The sequence below is a fragment of the Callospermophilus lateralis genome, unplaced genomic scaffold (genome assembly GCF_048772815.1).
Source record: "Callospermophilus lateralis isolate mCalLat2 unplaced genomic scaffold, mCalLat2.hap1 Scaffold_550, whole genome shotgun sequence".
Taxonomy (NCBI): domain Eukaryota; kingdom Metazoa; phylum Chordata; class Mammalia; order Rodentia; family Sciuridae; genus Callospermophilus; species Callospermophilus lateralis.
In genome coordinates, this window is record NW_027514478.1 from 805,779 (window position 1) to 830,914 (window position 25,136).

At 37.1% G+C, this 25,136-nt stretch overlaps 1 protein-coding gene and 1 non-coding gene across 2 annotated transcripts in view; one reads left to right on the plus strand and one right to left on the minus strand.

The window, feature by feature from the left end:
• The first annotated feature begins 417 nt into the window (after positions 1-417).
• Positions 418-25,136, plus strand: part of LOC143389210 (transport and Golgi organization protein 1 homolog) — a 39,765-nt gene continuing 15,046 nt past the window's right edge. Inside the window, exons 1-11 of the mRNA XM_077108340.1 lie at positions 418-505; positions 2,880-3,013; positions 5,876-5,962; positions 7,816-10,627; positions 12,210-12,413; positions 14,783-14,931; positions 20,820-20,885; positions 23,184-23,196; positions 24,109-24,197; positions 24,438-24,515; positions 24,601-24,711. Of these exons, the coding sequence (XP_076964455.1) occupies positions 418-505; positions 2,880-3,013; positions 5,876-5,962; positions 7,816-10,627; positions 12,210-12,413; positions 14,783-14,931; positions 20,820-20,885; positions 23,184-23,196; positions 24,109-24,197; positions 24,438-24,515; positions 24,601-24,711 (3,831 nt within the window). The remainder of the gene's footprint in view (positions 506-2,879; positions 3,014-5,875; positions 5,963-7,815; positions 10,628-12,209; positions 12,414-14,782; positions 14,932-20,819; positions 20,886-23,183; positions 23,197-24,108; positions 24,198-24,437; positions 24,516-24,600; positions 24,712-25,136) is intronic.
• Positions 17,975-18,082, minus strand: LOC143389221 (U6 spliceosomal RNA). Its single transcript, XR_013090118.1, has one exon. It is a non-coding gene; the product is annotated as a U6 spliceosomal RNA (small nuclear RNA).

Here is a 25,136-nt window from a genome sequence, read left to right on the forward strand (position 1 = left end):
TGGCGAGTACTGGGCCAACCGGACCCGAGCACTGGCCAGCGCTTCTGGAAGCACAAACTCTGTGCAGAGGACGAATGCAGCAGTGAGTGCGCAGGCGGGTGGGCGGCCCGGGGTCTCCGCGGTGGCTCTTCAGGGCTGCATGGGGCTCTGATCTCCCAGTCCCCAGCCCTGCGGGCTGGGCTAGGGGGTCGAAGGACGACGGGTGGGGTGCAGGAGTGACAAGAGCCTCGGGACCCTGCGTGTGCCCACTCCGGCTCTGCCTGCGCCCCCGCCAGCCCGCTCGGGTTGCGGGGGTTTGGACTCCCACTTGTTGCCAGCGTTTTATTTTTCTCTACTGACTGAGGCGGGGGTTGGGAAACACGATTCCCCCGGGACAGCTCTCAGTTCATTCCCTTCCAGGATTTGCCTAGGATCTCAATGGGTGATGGGGTTGCGCGCCACGCGCCCGGGGCTCCCCACACTGTAGCAGAGCGCTTTTCTGCCCCCGCCACAGGGACCTGGGCCGGTGCGGTATCAGGGCAGATGCTCTCCAGGGCTAGGTGGCCTTAATCCCAGTGGCAGGTTGATGGTGGGGCTCCTTGGGAAAGGCTCACTGGCCCCTTCATTTTTTTTGTTGCACTGGGGATTGGGCTGGTTTTGCCTTTTAACAGGGACTAGAGTTTAGGCTTGGGAAGAGCACCAAGTCCAGGCACGCAATGTGTTCCGAGGTCTCGGCCCCGTCTCTGCTTCAACCTGTCATTTCTGTGCATAGAAGCCTCCCTTCATATTTGAGGTAGGGTAGCAGGTGGGCCAGTAATCTTTTGCTTTTGAAAGAGGCCAAGGATCTGCACTGGCCACCTGGGAACTGCAGCCTCTTCTGTGTGCAGGAAGCGGACAGAATTGCTTCCCAGTCCTGGATTGGAGGTGGGCGGTGGGGAGGATGTAGCCATTCAGATTCAGATGAAGAGGTTTGTTGCAATAACAATAATAAATACTCCAAGATTTTTATAAGCCAATTCAGTTTTAGACTCAGTTGCTAGTGTTGTTGGAACCTCTTTCCTCTATATATTTACTGGCCCAGAATTCTTCTTTTGGCCTCCTGCTTGGTTTCTAGTAACCTTGTAACTTGATGACCATGTTGTCCATAAATTGTAAGCAGTACATATTTTAAAATATTCATGCTGAAAAGGCCAAGAAGTTTACCATTGAGCTCTTTATGCCTAAATTGGTGTTACCAAAAACAAATTTTATAATTTGAATTGTTTGTTCCACTCCCATAAAGAAAAAAGATGTTTCCAATATATGTTAAGCTGTTCCTAGAGGTAACCCTAAGGCTGGAGTAAATAAACACTCAGAAAAGCAAAGCAGCTGCCATGATATTTCCTTTCAGTTTTGGGTGAACAAAATCAGGCTTCCAGCATGGTAGAATGTTTGCTATTCTTTGCTGTCAAGCGCTATCCTATGTGGGCTACCTGGACAATCTCATCACTGATGCTTCCTCAGTACTAAGACATGGTGTTGGTAAGGTTCAGTGGGGTAACATAGCTTGAGAAATGGCCTGTGTCCAAACAGATGTGACCAAACACAACAGGTGGGTCTGTGTTGTGTTGTAGGAAGTAGTGAGGTGTGTATATCAGGTGTCCTTGTGTGCCTTCCAAATAAGTGCTCCAAAAAAAAATAACTAAATAGGTGCTCCATAGTATGCATTATGTTGTCACCTAATATATTACTGATTTGTAAATCCTCTATGACCTAAGGGGGAACAAGAGAAACATTGCCATTTCCACTTGTGATGAGAATTCCCCACCTTAAAGTGTCTCTCACCTTCAACTTGGCCTCTTAATTATCTATGAATTAGGATGCTGACAGTTTTGAAAATAGTCCTATTTTAGCTTCAAAATAACAAGTTACCCTCTCCAAATCTGTGTTTGTTCCTCAGACATATATTTTTATAAAACACACATTCTTGTGTATTTTACTGCTAATTGGCCTTTAGAAAAAGTGTTATTTCCATTTCTTCTTTGTGCTTTTTACATACATCTATTGTCCATTTCATCTTAAATCAGAAACTGTGTATTTGGTCAACCAAAAGAAAAATGTTGCTTCTACCAGTTTCTAGATCAATTGTGATTCTAGTCCTGCATTTTAAGCATGAAGGTATTGCCTGACCTTTTCTCATGGTTAAACTTGTTCCTTGTCAGATAGGATACCCACTTTTGATTTTTGATATTAATGAGGATGTTTTGAAACAATCTTAATGTTGGATATAGTCAACAATATTTGCTCAGAGAAAATACATTTCCTGGTAATTTACCCAGATCCTGAACACAGAGACAGCAACTCTTCTGCAAATGAAATTGACAGTGTTTATGGTTGCATGGTAGCACTTGCAGCCACTTAAAGGTAATGTCTTTTAGCGGTTAGTTCAAGTTAATTAACCCCTTGGAGGTTCCTGGATATTCTTCCCTCTTCCCTCCCTATTACCTCTGCATGAAGCCATACTTAAGCCTGTCCGTGTCTACACTTGGATTTACATATTTGCAAAATGAAGCTTTTTATGATTATGAAACAGAAAAAAATTGAGGCCTGCAAGAACCAAGAGTTTCACTGAAACCAGCCATGATTGGTGGTAGCCACATTGCTTTTTATTTCTCAGCACAGAGAAAAATAGAGAAGCTTCCTTTTCCCTTGTCTAATTGCAGGGAATATTGTATTTTATAGCAATAAAATCTCGAAGAATTTTAGATACTTTGAGCAGGTGAATTAAAAGTGATTCCAGAGAGTACTGGAAAAATTTGATTTTTGTTCATAGTGGGATTCATATTTCCTGATGGGTCAATGTGGATCGTGAAAAATCAAATTCTAATGTTTGTTTTTCTTTTTTCAATGTTCATATACAGTGTTAATGTACCGAGGTGAAGCTCTTGAAGATTTCAGAGGCCCAGATTGTCGTTTTGTGAATTTTAAAAAAGGTGACCCTGTATATGTCTACTATAAACTGGCAGAGGTATCACCAGAACTTTGGGCCAGAAGTGTAAGTAAAAGTTTGACAGGTGTTATATTCTTACTTTTGATGCGTTTTTCAGCAGTGTAGATTTAAATGACTGATTTCTTGGGGTCTTTGTAGAGTTAACCTAAACTCTCTGCCAGGCCCTGTGCTCCTAACATGCCTTAGGCCTGGCACAGCATAGAAAGTCAGTAGACTTTCTGAAACAGAACTGAACTGGTTGTGGTTGCTACCCCTCACATCAAGTTCCAGAAGGCTCTACACATCATAAAGGTTGTCATGGTGAAAACCTGACAATTCTTAGCTTTGCTGCTTCAAAAGGGAAGGATTCAAGGACATTAGAGTTAATCCTGTAAATTAAGTCTGAGATAGTAACTCAGGCATGCATATTTAAAGTTGATTTTTTGTGTATTTTACCTAATCATTTGTGCTGTTTTTACTCTAAAAAAGCAGAATATTATGTTCATTATGTGCTTTTTTTTTCTTTTTTGCAACTTCTGGGTCATCCATTTCCTGCTTTTCCTATAATCTATGCCTGAAGGTTCCCCCAGGGGTTCTACTTCTAGCCAGTTGTATGGATCTTCTGATGAAAGACATGACATTGTTTATATCATGCTTTGATATTTTAAATGGGGAGATTCACAAGGAGTGACCTCATTGAGAGACTTATGAGTATTGTCCTTTTCATTTAAATGTGATATGTGGATTGTTTACTTAAAATAGTAGCAAAGGTCTTTGATGACTGTAGGAATGTTCCAGTTTAGAGACATTCCGGGTTGCATCCCTGAAAGTTCTCACCCTAAATAAAATACCACACAGCAGAAAATAAGAGTAATCCCTATGGGAAAACTAGTTTCATTTTGTTGCCATTTCTGATTCTTAGGGAATGATCTTGAAACTTGGTGCCTTTAGGTACAAACTTTATATTTAGACAGAGTCCCAGTTGCAGTACTCCATATAAAGAACCATCTATTGTTTCTTTCAAGTATACCAAATAGGATTCGTAATCTTTAAACTTGGAACTGTTTTTCCATGTACCCAAGTGGCATTTTTCATACAGTAGTCGTCTTTCTCCCCTTCTTTGAACTTTTGGATAAATGGGCTTGATTTACATTTTCTCCTGTCACATTGTAGCCTGTTAACTATGTTCATCCCTAGGACTCTTGCCATTCTGGGTGGCAGCACTCATCCTGTCTTCCTGAGGAGCCCTGCTTTCAGCACCTGACCAGAAAGGATCTTTGCCGACTGATGAGTGTTTGGGTGGCACTTTGTTTGCATTGCTCCTGTGGCATTCATTTGTCTTCTTTGCCTTCAGTCAGGTTGTGTTTTATCTTAGCTCCCTATAAAGTGAAAAACTCAGTTAGGAAAGGACCCCTGTCTAATCCATCTTCCTTTTGAATATTTCCATTCAGGGCAGTGGCACTTAAGTACATTTGTTCTGATAGTAGCTTATGCAGAATTTGTTCTCTTCTGGCAGTTCTTTGCTCCCCACCCACAAATCAAATCAGCAGCACCTCAGCAGGGATGATGTATGGGAGCAAAATTAGGTATAAAAATTATTTCCAGTCATGAGCCTCCATGATTCTGCATCATTTTTTTTCATATCACAAGAAATGGGATACCACCCAGTGTGTAATTATGGAGCTTTATATAATCTATGGTCTCAATTGACACAGATTAATAAGAGATAAATGTGTTTCCTTTCTCCATACATCTCTGGTTTTTTTTTCCTTTTCCAAATTTAACCTTAATAGAATTTTCAACAGAAGGGAAAAGTGTATTTCCCCTCAGACTCGCCTCTCATGTCATGAATGTTATACTTAGGAAATTAAAAACTCTTTAGTTTTCAAAATGATTCTCCTTTTGAGTTTTTAGTTTTCATTCTGCAATGTTGTTGATTTTCTAGAGTCTCAGACTTTATCTGCCAGTGATGAAGCTTTTAATTGCTCTGTCTTATCTAATCTTCATGGCAGTATTCTACCACTAATACTGGCTCTCAGATGGTTTCTAGATATAACAAGAACATTCATGAATGGGGATATTTTAGAGTTAGTGATAAGATGCCTTTTTTAATTTTCTTTTTTGGGCGTTTGATTTGCCTATCAGTTTCCTTTAATTATTGGCAAGAATCTTCTGTTCCTTTTAGTCAGTAGTTAGTAATAAGAGTGTCTTTCTCAAGGGGAACTTTATATACCTTTTGTACACTTTATGTAACTTCATATAATTTAGCTGTTGGTGCTGAAAATAAATGGGGTTCTTTTCTGCAGAGGATTTATTTTGGGTGAAACTGAAGCTTGATATGTGGTTTAGTATGCATTATATTGTAATTTTATTTTCTCCCCAAGTACTTGTAAAAGTAGATTTGGAAAAAGCTAGGAAAGCATATACTATCAATACATTTGCTATAGTGGTAATACATTTTAGAGATTTTGTATTGTTTTTACTTATTAATTTTCATGACTGTTATGTATTGGTTAAGAAAGACATAAATATTGGTTTATGAGCAATGCTACAAAATGTACAGGTAAATTCTTGCTAGAGGTTATTTGGAATTGCATTTATAACCAGCTTTGATTTATATAGTTTTAACCATATAATATACAATAATCTCCTATGCAAATCTTTTATTTACTTCAGAAGTCTTAACTTTATATGCTCTGTGTTGAGAATTAAGCTAAATGTAAAAAAGAAAACTTCAGTGGTTGGAAATGTTGTTTTAACAGTTCTGTATTTGGAATAATAATCTCAGTGTAATTGTTATAGCAACTTTCTTTCTTGGTTATACCATATACCTATCTATTATGTGTATATTTCCTGCCACTTCTGAGAATCTCTTATTTATATTTCTTGTACAGAATTTATTTTATATTTGTCTCCTTTGCACTATAGGTTGGCCATATTTTTGGTTATTTTCTGAAAGATTTCATCAAAGTAGTTCGTGAATATACTAAAGAAGAGCTACAAATTTCAACAGATGTAAGTTATGGATTTCTTTTTTGTTCTCAATTGTAAACTGGCTTATAAATCCACCCATTATATTCAGTTAACTGCTTCTGAAAGTTTTATAATGTGTTTATAACATTTGTGTATCAGATTTTCATTTGAAATCAGACTACCTATAAAAAAAAGTTTGAAAGGCATTCAAGGGTGATTATATTATAATCTGAGAGTTTTCTAATATATTGAAACAGATATTCTTATAGAAGGCTGTTTACTCAACTATAGGGCTTTTCTCTTCTGTTTTATATGTGAAAAATAAATAATGTAATATATTTGTACTTGGCTATTAAATTTAAGAGGTAAATAATTTCATTTTACAGGCAAAAGGAGGTATTCCAACTTGAAAACTACTCATTGGATAGTTATTAGACATTTTAAGTATATTTAGGTTAAATTAATAAACTCTAACTTTTATACTAGGCTAGAAATACGTACTTACAAAGGTTTTCTTATTCTTAGTCATATATGGGATCCTAGTCATGTTATAGATTTGGAAAAGGGGACCTGAGTGTTTCAGGTGATGTTCAGTCTCAGATCTTTTAAGGCCCCAACTGCTTCCTTTATACAGCATTCCTGTATTGTGCTCTGACTTAAATTGATTTTGTGACTGAAAGGATTTCGTGTTCTAGAATTCTCACTTCAGCTGATTATTTTCTAGAGTTTTAAATTGTGTAGTAATTGATGCCCACCAACATTGAAACATCTTTGGGCAGCTCTTTGTAGTGGCTGTAGAATATGCAAGCTGCTAGGCTAGGATAGTTCTTAGATTAGATGGGGTGAATGGATAAAGTCATCCTGTTTGTTGTTGCTGTTCCTAAAATTTCTTCATAATCTCAGGGGCCATAAAATCACTTCTGTTGCTTGTTGGACTTCATTGTTGGTAAAGAGAGTTAGTTCTTGGGATTTAAGCTGTGACAGCAGTTCACTGATTACAGAGAACTCATTTGTTTTGAACTCTGCCTTTTCATTATGTTTCCCATTACATGCATCCCTCATGGCTTAGAAATGCATGTGATGGGGAGAGGAAATCACTCATCCCTACTACATTGAACTGCCTCCCCCACCCCCAGAACCCCCACAGAATATTATGAAGATTTAATTAGGAGATGGAAATTTTTAAAAAAATTTCCATTCATACTATGGCTCCTTTTATATGTCAATTTGCTTACTAGTGGCAAGAAGGAAGACTAAATAAATATATAGATAGTCCTGAGAGAGGTCTTAGTGACTGTGAAACCCTGATGAAGAGGAAGGTGTATAACTTGTTGAATCTTGTTTTCAGTTTGTTCTTGTGGTAATAATAATGTGAGGAGCCTCCTTAATATCATTCTTTATTCCATCAAATGTACTTGTATCTCAGTAAGATGCTTTAAAACTGATTCATCTTTCTCAATGCTGCAGGATCTTCCAGCTTCTCCTGAGCAAATGATTAAGAATTAAATTCCTGAAACATAGGTGTAGATTTTAGAGCTTGAGGATCCTACAAGTGATACCTTGCCTTTCCCTACTTATGCTCAGAGCAAATTGAGAGAGACCCAAGAGTCAGGCTGTTGGAGACCAAATTGTCACCATTTTTACTCATTATGCTTTTTAAAGAATATGACCCATGTTAAAAAAAAAAGAAAGAAAGAATAGACTTTCTAACACTGTAGTCTAGAAAAAGACAGATTTACTCAGCCATAGAAGGAGTTAGCCAATGGGGGTTGGAGGAGGGTAATCTGGTTGACCCCAAAGATTCTTTAGAACCAATCCTGAATTTGGGAGCATGGATGAGTTTGCTTTTGTGACACTTTGTTATTGACACACTAATGTTTTCCTTTTCCTTACAGGAGACAGATTTTGTCTGTTTTGATGGTGGAAGAGATGATTTTGATAATTATAGTGTAGAAGAACTTCTAGGATTTTTGGAATTGTATGATTCTGCAAATGAAGATTCTGAGAAAGCTATAGAAAAAGTGGAACAATTTCCTGAAGTCTCCCAGGATGTTGAACCTGAACCTAAACCAGTAGTAGCAAACTCAGAGCAAATTGAAAGTGCATTCTCAGAAAACACTATGGATCTTGAGGAACAATTTCTGGCTCAGAAGAACCATCCTCATGCAGATAGTCAAACAGATAATGCTCAAGGTGAACAAACTTCATTTGAACCCTTTGAAGAAATACTACAAGATGAATTGAAAGTGCCAGAAAGTGAAAACAACAAAACCAGCAACAGTTCTCAGGTCTCAAATGAACAGAAGACTAATGCTTATACACTTTTGAAAAAAGAAATGACATTAGACTTGAAAACCAAATTTGGTTATACTGCTTATGCACTTGTGTCTGATTATGAGACGACCAGACTGGTGACTTCATTAGACGAAGATTTTGATGATGAGGAATTGGATGCTGATTATTATGCATTTGATAAGGAAGAAGAGGAGAATGAGGAAAGCTTTGGGGAGCTCCCATTACTAACCTTTATAAGTGAAGAAGGCATGAAATTCCCAGTAGAGTTTGGAGTGGAGAAATATTCAATAGGTGAAGAGCAGAATTCAAATGAAGAAGATAAGGTTGAGGTAACTCTGCCCCCAGGCATCAAGGATGATGACAAAAATATACTGACAACCTTGGAGGATACTTTATTTTTTGGCACAGGTGGTGACGAGAAAACAGATATGATGGATTTGGGGAATTCTTATTCAGAAGAAGAAAAAGAAGATGAGGAAGCTTTAGTTCCAGATAGAAAACAGAAGAAACCACAAGCAGCAACAGATTATATTTATCCTGAAAGTGCAGAATATGGTCTTTTTGTGGAAACCTCTAAGACAGATAATGATGAAGAGCCAAAAGTGGACATCGAACTTCATATTAAAGGAAAAGAGACAGATGTTCAGGAGCCTAAGAAGCACCTGATGCAAGATGTTTCAGAATTAGAGGATGAGAAGATAGAAGGGATGATTGCATATACTTCTCCCCAAAGCAATAAGCTCAGCTCATTGCCAGCTGTTGAAAAGGGCAAGGACACATTAAAATCAGCCTTTGAAAACAAAGAGAATGACCTAAAAGAAGCAGTTATCCATATCTCAAAAGACTCAAAAGAAGTGAATGAAGAACTCTCTTCACCTGAAGAGAAGATTTTGGAAGATAGCTTAGAGAATAAATCTCTACATAAAGCTGTAGGGAGTCTGATGACCCAAGAACAGAGTAAACCACCAGAATCCTTGGGCATTGCAACATTCCTGGGAGATAATCAAAATGATACATCCAAAGATGGAATGGAGGAGCCAGGTTCAGTAAATACACCAACCCTGCACATAGACTCAGTGGAGCATCAACCTCAGGAAATTAAAGAGGGACTAGTTCTGAAAACTGAAAATCAATCTGGATTCTCCTCTCCAGATGGAATTGGTTTGTTAAGAGGACCAGAAGAAGAAGTCCACAGTCCCAGAAAAAATTTTTCTTGGCAACAAGAAAGAGATGTGATTGTTACAGTTAGTCATGTAAATGAGAAGATAGGGCTTTCCAAGCACAAGGGTAAAGAGCAGTCCTTGGCTGAAGAATTGATTCAGCATAAGGCAACACAGGGGACACAGGAAATTAAAAAAACAGAGCAAACTGACGAGGTAGAAGTACCGGGTCTCCATACCGAAAGGCCAGCATCAGTAGAGGAGGATTATTATCCCCCTGAAGAGCTACTGGAGGATGAAAATGCTGTAAGTGCAAAACAGTCAAAAGAAAAACATTCTGGGATTCAGAATGTTAACCAGCACGTTCTTGAGAAAGCAATTTTAGAGACTATCAATCCTGATCTAGAAACCAAAGAAAACAAACAAGAAATGAGTATAATTTGGGAGATTTTTAAGAAAAGTGAAACCACAGCCAAAAGGGTAGACATGATGGACAAGGAACGAGGTGATATGGAAATGGGAAAGGAGGAAAGTCCTCTGGCAGATGAGGAAGCCCAAGGACTCTTTGACGGAAGTGATGAGGAAAACACTCAGACTTCAGGGATAAGTGAAGTATTTCAGGATAAAAATTCTGATGATCTTGAAAAAGACAACCCTAAGGAACATCTGAACACTTCAGGGTCTACAGAAAAGGCTACTGGAAAAGAAATCTCAAAAGAGGACCTTGAGGACATAGGGCATATCACGGATGCAGAAAGCCAGGGTCCTGCTTCTGCAGATCTTGAAGATGATATACTCCCACAGAGTCCACATATAGCCCTAAAGCCAGAGCTTAGCGATCAGGAGGAAGACTTGCCCATAATCCGCAGCTTCTTTACAGAACAAAAGTCCTTGCAACGCTTCCTGAAGTACTTTGATGTCCAAGAACTGGAAGCCATGTTGCAGGAAATGTCATTAAAGCTGAAGTCGGCACAGCAGGAGAGCCTGCCCTATAACGTGGAAAAAGTTCTAGATAAGGTCTTCCGTGCCTCTGAGTCACACATTTTGAGCGTAGCAGAGCAAATGCTTGATAATCGTGTAAATGATATTAGAGACATAGGAATAAAGGAAAGTAACATATTTGAAGAGGCTGCAGTGCTTGATGATATCCAATACTTGATCTATTTTGTGAGGTACAAGCACTCCACAGTGGAGGAGACTGCTCCATTGATAACAGTGCCTCCTCTACAGGAAATCTGGACTAAAGCTGAAGGTAAATACCTGCTTGCGGCTTGAGCTGGAGAAAAGGAGTTGTTCCATCCAGGTGTTTTTGTGTATTATTGTAAAGTTCTGTTCAGTTTCCATGTGCCTAAAGGAGAAAGAAGGCTGACTCAGGAGCCCCATATATTCCTTTATTCATTCTTTTGGGCTAGAGCATGAAAGGACATTGCTTATTCTTTTTTCCTTTAGGACAGTTGGGATTGGTTAGCATGTTCAAAGAGAAATTTTATAAAAAGTTAAAGAGAAAGATATAAATGAGAAACTAATGCACAAAAGTAGACCTGTTAACAGTACAGATTTTATGTTAAAATTATAAAAGGGCTTTATTTAACATAATTTCTTAATCATAAAATATCTGTACTAGATCATGTGGGTGTGGAGTTACTAGCATAACTTTTTTTATTTTAGAATTTAATCTCTTTTTATGTGGTGCTGAGGATCGAACCCAGTGCCTCACCTGCACTAGGCAAGTGCTCTGTCACTCAAGCCTAGCCCTGGAATAACTTTTAATGGATAGCTTGCCTGAATTCCCCTCCCCAGCATTTATATTTGTGGATACCATGCTATTTCCAGTCTCTTGGGGGAGAGGTCACTTATTCTGGTTTTACTCCTCTGGGTTCTAAGGTCCTTGCATTCATATTAATCAAGGATGGAACCAGGATGACAAGCCTTATAATGTAGTGCTTGACACATAGAAGCCTTTCAATTAAATATTCCTCAAACTGACAATGAGCCCCAATATCCTGATAAAAGCTTTCTGTTTCCTGGTTTCATATTTGATCATCTCTATCCATTGTTTTTCAAAATGAAATATTTCAACTGAGAGTATATGATAAGAATTCCAGAAGGACATAAAGCCATTGGAAAATTTACATCCCAAGAATGCTAATTTTACCTGATAATTTGGGGAAGAAAACAGTTGTACATTTAATCAAAGCAGATATATTTTGGATAAGAATGCAAAGTACAAGTGAATGTTCAGGGTAGAATATGAAGCTGTGAAGAGATAATCTTTGCTCTGGATCCTATTGGTCTATGTCCTGAGCTCAGGAAGGAGATAGGTTCACCATTTGGCTCCTAGGTTACTTGGAACATATTTGAAAGTCACATTAGCAAGCTAGACTTACGGAATTCCCTTCTCTATACTGGCTCGGTGAGACCAGCACACTTGTAGATGAAAGAGTTCCTGTTATTTCTGAGCAGAATAGACATTTCACATTTTTGTTCTGGACCAGAATTCTCTTCTGCACATTTATTCATGTGGGTGTATGTTGGTTTGCCAAGGGAAGTTAAGTTATTGAAGCCTCTATCATAAATGTATTTGTTTATGAAATACTTTGGATTAAAGGCTTCTTTATAAATTTGACTGTATAGTTCAGTCATCCTTTAAGTGGGATGAAAACAATGAACCCTCCCGTATCCTTGCCCAGTTGTTCTCATGGGCGCATGCCAGGACAAGGAGGGCAGTGTTGAGGTATCTGGAGCTGTGTGCTGAGGGGGAGTGCTGATCATTGGGCTTAAGTGGGGGTAGATAGTGTCATCCAGCTGGCTCAATGCATTCTTCTCCCCTGTAGAGATGCAGCCACCCCATGAAGATGATTTTCCTAAAGAGAACACAAATCATCTTAATAGAAATCTTCATGAAGAGCCTCGCCTCCTGAGTCATCATTTAAATATGAACCATCCTGAAGAGCCCAGCCTCTTGAGTCAACCTGTGACTGAGGACATGGGTGTCTTAGAAATGTCTCAGATCCCAAATACTGAGAAAGTAGACCCAGGTAAAGCTTGCCAATTTTTCTCTACAAAGTAGAGGCATTATCATAATGAAGGCTTTCAAGGATATTTGTTGCCAAAGGTACAAAATAGAGCAGAGAGTAATATAGGTACATGTGAGTTCAAAAAACAAAATCTCTTAAGTGAGAGAAAATCAAGAATAAAGATGACTAGAAATCAAAAATAGGCCAGAGACTGTAACTCACCTAAAAGCAAATGTTTAGCTATGACTAGCTTGTGTAAACCATTTACAACTAAAATATTATTCTTCAAAGGCCTTATGCTCTAAAACTGTAATTTTCAACCAGACCAACAGCATCAGAAACTCTGGGGGTGGGACCCACAATCTGTGTTTAGCAGGCCTTCCAGGAAAGTCTGGCCTGGTACAAGTTAGCTTGAGAATCACTGTTCATAGTCTCTTAAATTCTGTGTTTTTTCCCTTTTCTTCTAAATGGAATGTACTATACCTCAAGTCCTGTTTTGACTTGCTTCCTGGACATGGTAATTAAACTTTTTCAAATGCAGTCAATCGTCCAGATCTTTATACTTACAGGAAGCAGTACAGAACTGCAATCCATTTTAGACTGACACTAATGAATACTTCATCATAGTGCACAGTATCCAGTGGGAGATGAGAAACAATTTTTCAAAAAGATCCCCAATAATGGCATCAATAGCATTCTACTTTTGTGTTGCTCACTCTCATTTTATCAGTAAATTACATTATGACTAATTGTTTTATTTTATCCATCCAGTATGGTGCTATGAAGCCATAATTACTGTATTTTGTGTTTTTAAAGGTTCTGGTCTGTAAGCATAGCTATAGCATTATCCTGCACCAGTGCAGGGCTTAGCAGCACTGATCCTGACCCCGCCCCCATCTGCACACACAGAGTGTAGGAGAACTCATGGCAGGGGGGATTCAGTTAATTTGAGAAGGAATAACATATCAGTTCTTCCATTTTCCAGAAGACATTTCATTCATATATGAACACTACTGACTTCTGAACTGTCTTTAACTCCATAAGGTTCTGAAAATGAATCACGCACCATTAAGATTTGTTATTTTCATGCTCCAAAACTTTCAAGATTAGGGAAAACTTGGCTTACAAAATTAAGCATGAATTATTTCCCTGGCCTTTTAGGTTCCACCACAAAATGATGTCAATCACCTTTATATGTAAAATCTTCCCAAATGTCATTTAATGTGTCTCAAGTGCTGAGATGCTGAGCCAATGGGCAGACTTCACCAGCAGTCAAATTCATAGACCAATAGTGATTGGAGGGCCTGGGGTTGTAGCTCAGTGGTAGAGTGCTTGTCTAACATGTGAGGCACTGGGTTTGATTCTCAGCACTGCATACAAATAAATAAAATAAAGGTCCATCAAAAACTAAAAAAAAAAATTTAAAAATTAGGCAAAAGCTTAAAAAAATAGTAGTGAATGGAATCTCAGGGTTGAGAAAGACCTTAGAGGCAACTGGTCCAACTTCCTTTTTTTTTAGAGAGAGGGAGAGAGAGAGAGAGAGAGAGAGAGAGAGATAGAGAGAGATAGTTTTAATATTTATTTTTTAGTTATCTGCAGACACAACATCTTTTTTTTTTTTTTTTATGTGGTGCTGAAGATCGAACCCTGGCCGCACGGCCAGACGAGCGCACTACCGCTTGAGCCTCATCCCCAGCCCAACTGGTCCAACTTCTTAATAACTGCACGTTGGACTCCTAGCTGTTTAATCAAATGTACCCCAGGCTCATGTAACTCATACTGAAATTCCACCCCTACAAGCTCTCAGGTCTAATTGGAATTCTACCTCATTCACAGAGCCTCAATGCAGGTCTGTACCCAATATCCTTTAGTCTCTCTTGATATTACTGTGTTCTTTTTAAATAGCTGTCATCTGTCCACTCAATAAATAGTTGTTGAGTATCTCTGCCAGGTGCCAGATGCTGCGTTAAGCCTTGGCTCATTCCACCTGTAAATCTGCAAACCAAGACTCCCTCTCTTTCAGCTTTCCTAAAATTTTTAACACAAAGTTTCACCAGCACTAAATCCATGTTTGTTGAATGTCACCCTGTCTATATATCTCTGGTTTTAAAATTTTTCCTTTAGTAAATATTGTTCTGATAGCAGTTGTATGGCCATGGAAGTAGTGGAGAGTAGATTGGAGATTGTTCATTTTATAATTGAAGGGTCTGACAGCTCTAATTAGGATTTTGAAGTTTTCTTCTCTGTGTTAATTGTCTTTAGGAGAGCCACATATTCCAGGCACTGTGATTCATATATTTAGTGAAACACTGATGAATATTGAAACTGAAGAGAGACAATTCTTATTCTATAGCATAAAATAAAATAGCCATTTCCCCTTTCAATTTTAGAGCTACTTATAACAGAAGGTACTCCTGTTGATGATGCTGATACAGAAAAACAACTAAAGGACATAAAGTTGGAAGAGCCAGCAGATGCCACCCTTTTGGACAACGTGCTTTCCTTGTTATATTCATACTTGCTTTATTTCACTAAGATGGTAAGTTTGACATAGTTTCTTCAATTAGAATGTTGATTATTTATTAGTTTTTAAGTGGCTTCTGGTCATGAAGTGAAGAACTTAAAATGTCTTTATGAAAATGACTCCTGACCCTTTGAGTAGATAGCTCCTAAAACAAAAGCCATAGGGGTGTGGCTTAATGGCTACTTAGTTTAGCATATGAGGAAGATTTGCTGTCTACCAAGGCTGGACATTTGTACACCTGTAAAAACTTGGTTCTTCCCCTCAGAACCTTTCATTCTGGCAGGGAGATAATAGCATTCACTTGAAACACAGTAAGATAATGGCAGAAAGAGAGGTATTTATTTGATGGTACAACATTATTGTCCATAAATGCATTTATTATGGTTGGAAGGGTGATCAATAAGGTCAGAAAGTAGTTGAGATGTGTTTGAAGCACAGGCAAAGGGCAAACAGGAGTGTGACATGTGGTTTGTTGTTGATTAGACAGGCTGGGGTGGAGGATGGTGGGGGAAGCTGGCAGTCAGAAGAAATGTGTTCAGAGAAATGGAAACATGAAGAAAAGGATATTTGGGGAGGCCAGGAGAATGTAAATAGTTGGTGTTGTATAACGTGTGAAGTTGGAGGGGGATGGTCTGTTGGAGAGGCCAGCAAATCTTAAAGGAAGTTTTGGGCCAAAGTAGCATTAGACCATTAATAGTGGGGATCCTTAGAAAGTTTTAAGAATGAAAGGAATTAGGTTAGATCTGTTTCTTAGAAAGAGTCACTTAAGGCTGACCTTTCTAAAGAAAATCATGATCCAAACAAGACATTTAATCTGTCTAGAAGCTTATCTAAGCATTTTAGGACTTACCTCCCCGTCATGGTATTTGTTGATGTTGGACTTTTAGAGTTTAATTATAGGAATGAGAAAGCTTTTAGAGCTTGGAGGATAAGATGGTCCTAGGGCCATTGTGACAGTAATCCTTCTCAACTGAAGTTGTTTCCTGTAAGTTGTGTTATTTCAAGACTTGTTTAAGAAAAGTGATGTTGTTTTTTTCCTTGTAAAATGTATAGATTTTGAAGCCAGGTAGATCTGGTTTCAAATCCCAAGGTTATCATTTAGAAGTTTGGGCAAATAACTAAACTTTTGAATATCAGATTCCCCATCTGAAAAATGTAGATAATGCTTACTCCAATCATAAGAATTAAATGATTTGACAAGGTAAAGTGTCTGGTGAGATGTCTGGCATTTTGTAGGGTTTTACCCCCACGCACCCCCTAATTCTCATGTATGCAGTCAGAGGTGGTATAAAGACAATGAATACCTGGGGAGGAGAGACCACCAGGGTGGAAAAGATGTGATGGGGAGAAATGAATCAGTTTTCATTTGGCTCCATGTTTGTTCATGGTGGTGGCAGCCACCTGGGTAAGTAGTATGTACAAGCCAGGCAGTTAGAATAATGATATTTCCAGTGATTAAAGCCCAGTCTTCCACAGTCATAATTTGATTATCAGAATGAATCAACATCACTTGGAAAGTTTACAGCCTCATGATATGGGAAGGATTTCTTTATTCGTATTTTTAGGTATGCACAGAGCCCTCCTCTAGGTCTAGGTCGGGGTACACGAATGTGGTGCAGGTATGGTCAGTGATTTTGCGGTGATAGGTAAGACATTGACGTGAGTGGCAAAGAAGAGGCACAATGTTACGAGACTGATTTGAAAGGAGCCTTCAAAAAGGCATTTTGATGGCCCAGTATGTACAGGACATTGTGCGAGGACTAAAAGAGTCTAACAGGTGTAAGGCGTGATTGTGATTTTTGAAAGCCTTAAGAAAAGGACTTAACAAATATATGCAAAAATTATGAACAAGTCAATGTAAAATCTTAAACAAGTAGTATGATATCTGATAGGACTGGAGAGTAATAGGCTCTGATGTGTTTGGGAGATGTGCACCAATCAGATTCATTGATCAATGGAATCTTAGTAGAATCTTAGTGTTAGAAGAAACCTTGGAAGGCTGTTAGTCTAGTTTCTCACTCATTGCTGTAATTTTCTTTACTGTGGCCCTGACGAGTAGTTATGAGGCCTGTACACCAGTATTTCCTAGCAGGAGTCACTCTCTTACAAGGCTATATGTTCTTCTGTTGTCTAGTTCATCCTTGTATTGACTCCAAATTTTCCTCCACATGATTTCCTCTATAAAATTGAATTCTTTTCTACATAGAAATCCTTTAAATATTTGAAGTTATATCTTAATTTAAAAATTATTTTTAGTATTTTTATCATGGAAACTTTCAAATAAGAGCAGAGAGAATAGTAGGGGACTATAGGTAATCATAACATACTGTACATTTCAGAATACTAGAAGAAAAGATTGTGAAAGTTTTACCATAAATGATGTTTGAGGAGGTAGATATATTTAACCTGATTTAAACGTTACATAGTGTATACATGCATCAAAATGTCATGTTACCTACTTCAATAATTATAATGTTTATTTCTATGTACTAATTAAAAAATAAATTTAATTAGAAAAGCTTTAAAGAAAAGCATAGAGAATAGTATAATGAACCCATGGGCCATCACCCAACTTAACAGTAATTCCTTGATAGCCAATATCAGTGAGTTTTTTTTTTAATTTGTTCTAATTGGTTATACATGATAGCAGAATGCATTTTGATTCATTGTACATAAATGGAACAAAACTTTTCCTAGTTGTACACAACACATGTAGTAGTCCTACATGTACCTCGGGTAATGAGGTTCATCTCATTCCACCATCTTTCCTATCCCTATGCCCTCTCGCCTGTCCTACCTCCCCTTTGCCCAATCACAGTTCCTCCATTCTTTCCATGCCCCTTGCCACCCACCTCACCCCCATTATGGGTCAGCATCCACTTTCAGAGAGAACATACAGCTTTTGGTTTTGGGGATTGGCTTACTTCCCTTAGCCTGATATTCCCATTCACCCGCAGATGCCATAATTTTTTTCTCTTTTAATGCTATAAGTAACATTTCATTTTGTATATGTACCACAGTTTCTTTATCCATTCATCTGTTGAAGGGTTGTTTCCACAAAACTAAGGAATGCTTCACAAATGTGGGTGTCATCCTTGCTCAGGGATACATGCTAATTTTTTCTGTATTGTCCCAATTTTAGTATATGTGCTGCCAAAGCAATCACACTCTGAGTTTTAACAAATGTAGATACCCATGTAAAAACTACCATAATCAAGATATAGAACAGTTTTTTTCACTAGAAAGGGGGTTTCCTTGGGATCCTTCCCAGTGAGTTCCTTCACCACCTGTTCCAGGCAACCACTGATAACTTTTTTTTTTTAAACTATAGGTTCATTTTTCCTACAGTACTTTTTCATATATATGCCCCTATAAGTGGACTCATATCTAGGAGTGCAATTGCCTCCTATGTTTAATGTATGTTTTTATCTTATGTGATACTGTCAAGCCATGCTAATAAATGACCACAATCATTTTATACTTCCACCAGCAATTTAGGAGACTTCCACTTGACTTCATCTTCACTAGCACTTGGGCCATTCTAGTGGGTATGTCTTTGTGAGTTTATTTCCTGATAACTAATGATATTGAGTGAACTTTTTTTTTTTTGAGATAGGGTCTTACTAACTTGCTTAGGCTCAAACTAACTTGCCAGCCTCAAACTTGGTATCCTCCTACCTCAACCTTCTGAGATGCTGGGATTACAGACATGTGCTATCATGCCTGGATCAAATACTTCTTCATGAGCTTGTTGACCATACTGGTTTTGTATGTCAACTCTCTCTGGTTAGCTGGAATCCAGACTTCTCCCAGCTCAGTGCCAACTGTGGGATTGGTTAGCTTATAGTTGTTCTTGGCCCTCGCAGGTACTGCTTAGAATGTAGCCCCAAACTGAAGACCACCTCCATGCAGATTTCTGGAACTCTTTTTCTTTGTGGCTCCCATCTTTCTGGTAGTTTTCTCTACATGTTTTTGGCTGCTTAATCTCCTGGAACTCTGGTCTCTTTCTCCTCAGTGAGACTGTTAGGCCCCATTTGGGTTCCCCTTCCCAAACTGAGGTCTAGAGGGTGCCTCAAGGTAGAATGCTCACCTATTTGTTCTCCTTCTCTTAGGGGTGACAGTTGCATGTCCCTTGTGGCTTTCTATCTGAAAAATAGCTCTTTAAAAATATATTTTGACTGTGCATGGTGGCACATGCCTTAATATCCTAGTGGCTCAGGAAGCTGAGAGAGAATCATGAGTTCAAAGCCAGCCTTAGCAAAAGTGAGGTTCTAAGTAACTCAGTGAGACCCTGTCTCTAAATAAAATACAAAATGGGGCTGAGACTGGGGATGGGGCTCAGTGATCAAGTGCTCCTGAGTTCAATCCCTGGTACCAAAAATATATATATTCCAACTTTCTGGTTGCTTTCAGTGGGAGAACAAGTCTCATATAAGTTAATTGATTTCTCCTTTTGTTGTAACTTTTTGCAATAATTGAAAAAAATACGTTTGTGGGACTTCTAGGATATATTGTAGTTTTGGTGAATAAATGACATCCCCCTGGTACAACAATTTAACCTGTTTTCTCTATTGCCTTTTTGTTTTTTTTTTTGGTGGTGCTGGGATTGAACCTCGGGCTCCATGCATTCTAGGCAAGTGCTGAGCTAACAACCTCAGCTTCTCTCTGTTGCTTTATATTTCTTGGAAATTCATAGTCAGGTTTAGGTTCAATTCTTTTTCTTATGAAAACTTAATAGGAAATATTGCATTGACATATGCATATCCTCTCCTTTGATGTTGACTACTAGTCAACAGTGACGTTGGTGAGATTTGCTAATATATTATAGGTTGCAAAATAGCAATGGTCTGAGTTGCTGGATTTTTCTTTCTTCATTTAAAGGATGGGATGCCTACACAAATAAAAATTTGATTATTCTTTTTTTTTTGGGGGGGGGGTATTGGGAATTAAACTCAGGGGCATTTGGCTAGTGAGCCATATCCCCAGCCCTATTTTGTATTTTATTTATATACAGTGTTTCACTGAGTTGCTTAGCAATTCCCTTTTGCTGAGGCTGACTTTGAACTTGCTATCCTCCCTCCTCAGCCTCCCTAGCTACTGGGATTACAAGTGTGTGCCACGGCGCCTGGCTATGATTGATTATTCTTTACACAGATATTTGGTTTGTATAGTTAAGGCAGGAGATAAATATTTGATTCCTTTTCTTTATTTAAACACTTTTCAGAATAGTAAGGTATTCTTCTAGCTTATCAAATGATACCCAAAGGGGCTTGAAATCTTTTTATTGTTTCATTGTTTTTATTTGTTGCCATAAAATTAATTAGTTCTTTCATATATTTAAGTTTTTGTCTTAAATGAATTTTTTAAATTATAAAAACCAGGTTATCTAAGAGAAAAGAATGATCCAGAGGGATTCTAGCCAGGTGTTAGACAATGTGATGATATAGGGCCTGTTACAAACTGGAAAATTTAAAGTATGCTCAATTTAAAGTATTTAGATTCAGGCTGGAGTTGTGGTTCAGTGGTAGAGCGCTTGCCTAGCATGCATGAGGCACAGGGTTAGGGTTAGGGTTAGGGTTAGGGTTAGATGGTTAGGGTTAGATGGTTAGATGGTTAGGGGTTCGATCCATAGCACCATATAAAAACAAAATAATGTGTCCACCTGAAACTAAAGATACATAAATAAATTTTTTAAAAAAGTATTTAGATTCATTATACTTGAAAACACTGCAAGTGAACAAAAAATATGAGACTGTCAGTATCCTTTCTCTTGAAGAAACTATTGGAAAATATTGAGGAGGTGGATTTCTGACGAGGAGGTTGGTTTAGAATTGCCATGATTCTTTGTGACTGTTTTGTTATAAATTTAAGGTTTCCCATTTCTTCTAATTTGTCTGTTTCAGCTGTTTACTACATTGCCTGATGAGTATCAACCTGGGCCTGATTTTTATGGACTACCATGGGAGCCTGTAGTTTTCACTGTTTTCTTTGGATTGGTATCCTTTGTCATTTTCTTTTGGAGAACTGTTCTTGTTGTGAGTAAATTAACTTACTTATACCTTAGCACATAAGCACAAGGATTATTTTATATAGTCACTGCCCCCCCACTTTTTTTCCTTTTCAGTTGCTAAAACACAAATTAGTGGTTTAAGTCAAACTAACCTTATAAAATAATTTAGTGTGGGTGCAGTTGGTAGAACTGGTAATTCTTACAGCCATCCTGACCAGTAGTTTCATACGTATCAGAAGTCTTAAAAGTGGGATAAAAGATGGGATAGGTTAGATAAATATCCTTTTATGTAGCATATATGTCTAGTAATCTATATTAAAGAAATAACTATGCTTTGAAGATTTTGGTAATGTTTTTCAGTGGAACAGTGTATTAGATTGAAGACTTAGCACAACATAATTCATTTAGGGGATATTGTATGTTCGCTTAATGGAATAGTAGGCAGATTTATCTATTTCAAAGCTTTGAGGTACACAAAATGCTCACAATTAAATGTGAAGTGGAAAAAAAAGCAGAAACTAAGATTTAAATGTTGATGAACTGTATGTTAATATAAACACATATAAACAGGGGGAAATGCTACAAAGAAATACAGTAATATGAGAAAAAGGAGATAAGATAATTTTTCCAGTCTTTTATATATATTATTCCCAGATTTTATGATTTGATCATATGTTCAGAAAATACCTTTTTATTTGGAAGTATAGATTATGTGTTGTCCAAAAATCCATTAAATGTTTTGTTCATTAAGTCTTTTTTTTCTGAGCAGAATTAGTCTATCTCTGTGTATGTGTGTACATATATGTATAAGCGTATATATATATATAAGCTTATACATACATATGTTTGTACTGTAGGTCATTCTGTTTCATAGTTATTTAACATAATTGGAAGAAAATTATTTTAGGTAAATGGACTTTGCATATGAAAAGCCTAACAGTTAAAGAGGCCAAAAGCATTGGATACAAATCTTTTCAAATCTGAGTGTTCTTTTTCTGATTTCTTAATTATATCAGACATATCATTGTTAAGGTAAGTTTCCTCTCCTTGTACAATTGAGTGTAAAATCTCTTAAAAAGCATTCCCTTCTTAAATAGAAGAATCATTTGCCTGGATTCCTGTGAGGAATTTTCACAGTTCAATCTCATTGAACTTTTTCTCAGCTAAAAGGAAAAAGGAAATAGAAGGATAAAGAGAAGGGAAAAACATGAAAACACTTTATATTTCTCTCTTGTTTCTTTCATTTCAAGAAAGAAACAATACCTGTTTCTCTTTTCACTAGGTTATGTGGGATCTGGTTCCTAGCTGTTGCTCCTCAGTTTCAGCATTTGACTTTGGAGCTTTAGTCTCTTCCTTAGATGACTGCTTTTATGCTACTTCCCATTTTCTTCTGTTGTCATTTTGAGTAAAAGGTTAGCAAGGCTATGTCATTAAAGAAATGCCATTTCTTTCTGTGTTGGAGTTTTCTGAATGCAATTTCCTATTACGAAGATCCCATGGATGATCCATGGACACATCTGAGTATTCCATCACCATTTATAACATTTGAAAGGACAAGTATATGCTAAGTTACAAAGAAATTTAGTGATGTTTTTAAAAAAATTCTGCTTAGGTTTTATTATCAGGCAGTTTATTGCTGTCTTTAGGAAATGATTGTTTTTGTCCTTTCCAGAATATGTTAATTGTCATTTCTCTTGTTGCTTGTGCATTTTCTTCTAGCAGTCTTCCCTTTCAGATTTCTTGCTATATATTTAGTGGTTTGTAGAAATAAGATGATGTAGCCTATTAGTTTCTAAATTCAGCCAATAGGCAAATTTAAATTGGAGTTCTAAGATGTTTTCTGGTGAGTGAAAGTGGCATATCTTAGTACAAAGATTATGCTATGCCTTAATATCGTTTCCTCAGATTCCTTTTGATTGTTTCTAGACTTTATCCTGGTTATTTAGAATTCTCAAGTAAATGATTTTGAGTACACACACACACACACAAATACACACACACATCTTTACTGTGAAATAAGGTACATATCTTAGTGTGTTTATGTCAGAGCCTATTTATGAAATATAACTACCAATTAAATTTAAAATTCTTGTTAACCTTTACTTATTTTTAATCCTATAAATTTATTATTCTGAACCAGAATGTTATTAAATTCTCACTTGGTTATGATTCTGACTGTTGTTTTAGGAATGCTGTTTCTATTGAGCAGATGTTTGACATCAAATTTAATCTTTTTTCTCTCTTCTAGGTAAAAGATAGAGTATATCAAGGTAAATTTTTAGGTTTCTTAAACTTGTATTGTATTGGTGTTTGATGTGTGTTTTATGTATGATAGAAGTAGATACAGTGACTTTTAATGTCTATTACTTTTTTTTACCTCCTGAAAATTTTACTATTCCTAGGTTGCTAGCATGGATAACTGAGTAGATGATGCTGGTTCCAACTCTGAGATAGGAGATAAAGAGGAGGAACAAATTGTGGATAGGGAGAACATAAGTTTTAATTTGGGGCAGATTAACTTTGAATATTGATGTAATGCAGATGTATTACATTTGAAGAGTATTTCTATGCTAATGATTTAATCATGCATTAAGTAATTGAGTAGATAATTTAAAGAATGGTAATGTGAATCAGTATGCTTTCATTTCTGTTTTTCTTTGCAAAGAATTAAATGATTCCATTTTCTGAAAAGAAAGTGTTTTGAGAAGGGAGGAATATCAAGCTACAACACTTTACTGTATTTCCCATCTGTGAAATAAGCTTAAATTGAAATATCATTTTGGATGTGAAGGGTACCTGGAATTGAACTCTGGGGCACTCTACTGAGCCACATCCCAAACCCCCTATATTTAGAGACCAAGTCTCACTTAGTTGCTTAGTGTCTCGCTCTTGCTGAGGCTGGCTTTGAACTTGGGATCCTTCTAGCTCAGCCTCCTGAGCCACTGGGATTACAGGTGTGCACCACCACACCCAGCAAAATATCATTGTTCTTATATTTTTCTTAAATTTTAATAATTTTATACTCTTATTGCTAATAAGCATAAATTGCTTTTTAAAAGCATACTAGTTATGCTAAGAAGTATTTCCTCATAGTACCATATAACATGTCTTTACTTTTAGTAGATTGAGTAATTGGATTTCATTTAGTGATTGTAATAATCTTGTGTATTTCCCCCTTTTAGTCACTGAACAGCAAATTGCCCAAAAGATAATCAATTTCATGAAAGAAGATGAAGAATTGATACAGAAATTTTCAAAGTATGAACAGAAGGTATAATTATTTTTTTGTTTCTTTCTCCCTTGGTTCTAGCTTGAATCATTTCTACCTGTTTTAATTTAAAAATCATATTTTAAAGTTTTTATTTCATTATTTCCTACAAATCATCCAAATTCTAAGCAGTCATATGTATTAAGTACTGCTTTCTTCTGGAAAGGGTCACTTGTCTGGAAGTAACTTGTATAGTAGCACTATAATTTGTGTATCTTAATTCTGAATGCTTTATTTACATAGATAAAGGAATCAGAGAAACAGATCCAAGAAACCATGAAACAAAATATGATTCTTTCTGATGAAGCAACTAAATATAAGGTAAAAATCCCTTCTTTGGGGGGAATTACATTCTAAATCAAAAGTAAATGTAATGAGTGAGTAATCTTGACACCTTTTTTCCCAGGATAAAATAAAGCTTCTTGAAAAAGCTAAAGAATTTCTGGATGAGAGAGCTAAAAGTCTTCATGTTATGTTAGAATCTGAAAGAGAACAGAATGCTAAGAATCACGACTTGGTAAGAGTTTTGCTGCTAAGTGTTGCTTTAATTTGGCTTTTGAAATATTTTGTAAAATTGGTTAAGTTGAACTTAGTCCAGCTGTTAACTAAAGTAAGATTAGGAGTCAAGGAAGTTGAACCCACATCTGTGCCCATTTTGTGGAACTTTTAAGTACTGATACAACAAATTATTTTTATGGGCCTAGGAAATATTTTTATTCTCAACCTTGGATAATTTTCATATTGCTTTGCTCTGCCCTTGGAAACATGCAGATCAACTAAAAAACTATTGTCCAATTGAACAGTATTTGTTTACTTTTTACTTGAAAGAGTAATGAATTAATCAATTTTCTGTACTTAAAAAAATTTTACTTACATATTTCATTTTCAATTTCTATAAGTTTCTGTAATTACATAAAAGTTGCAAAAGATAGTAGAGAGTGT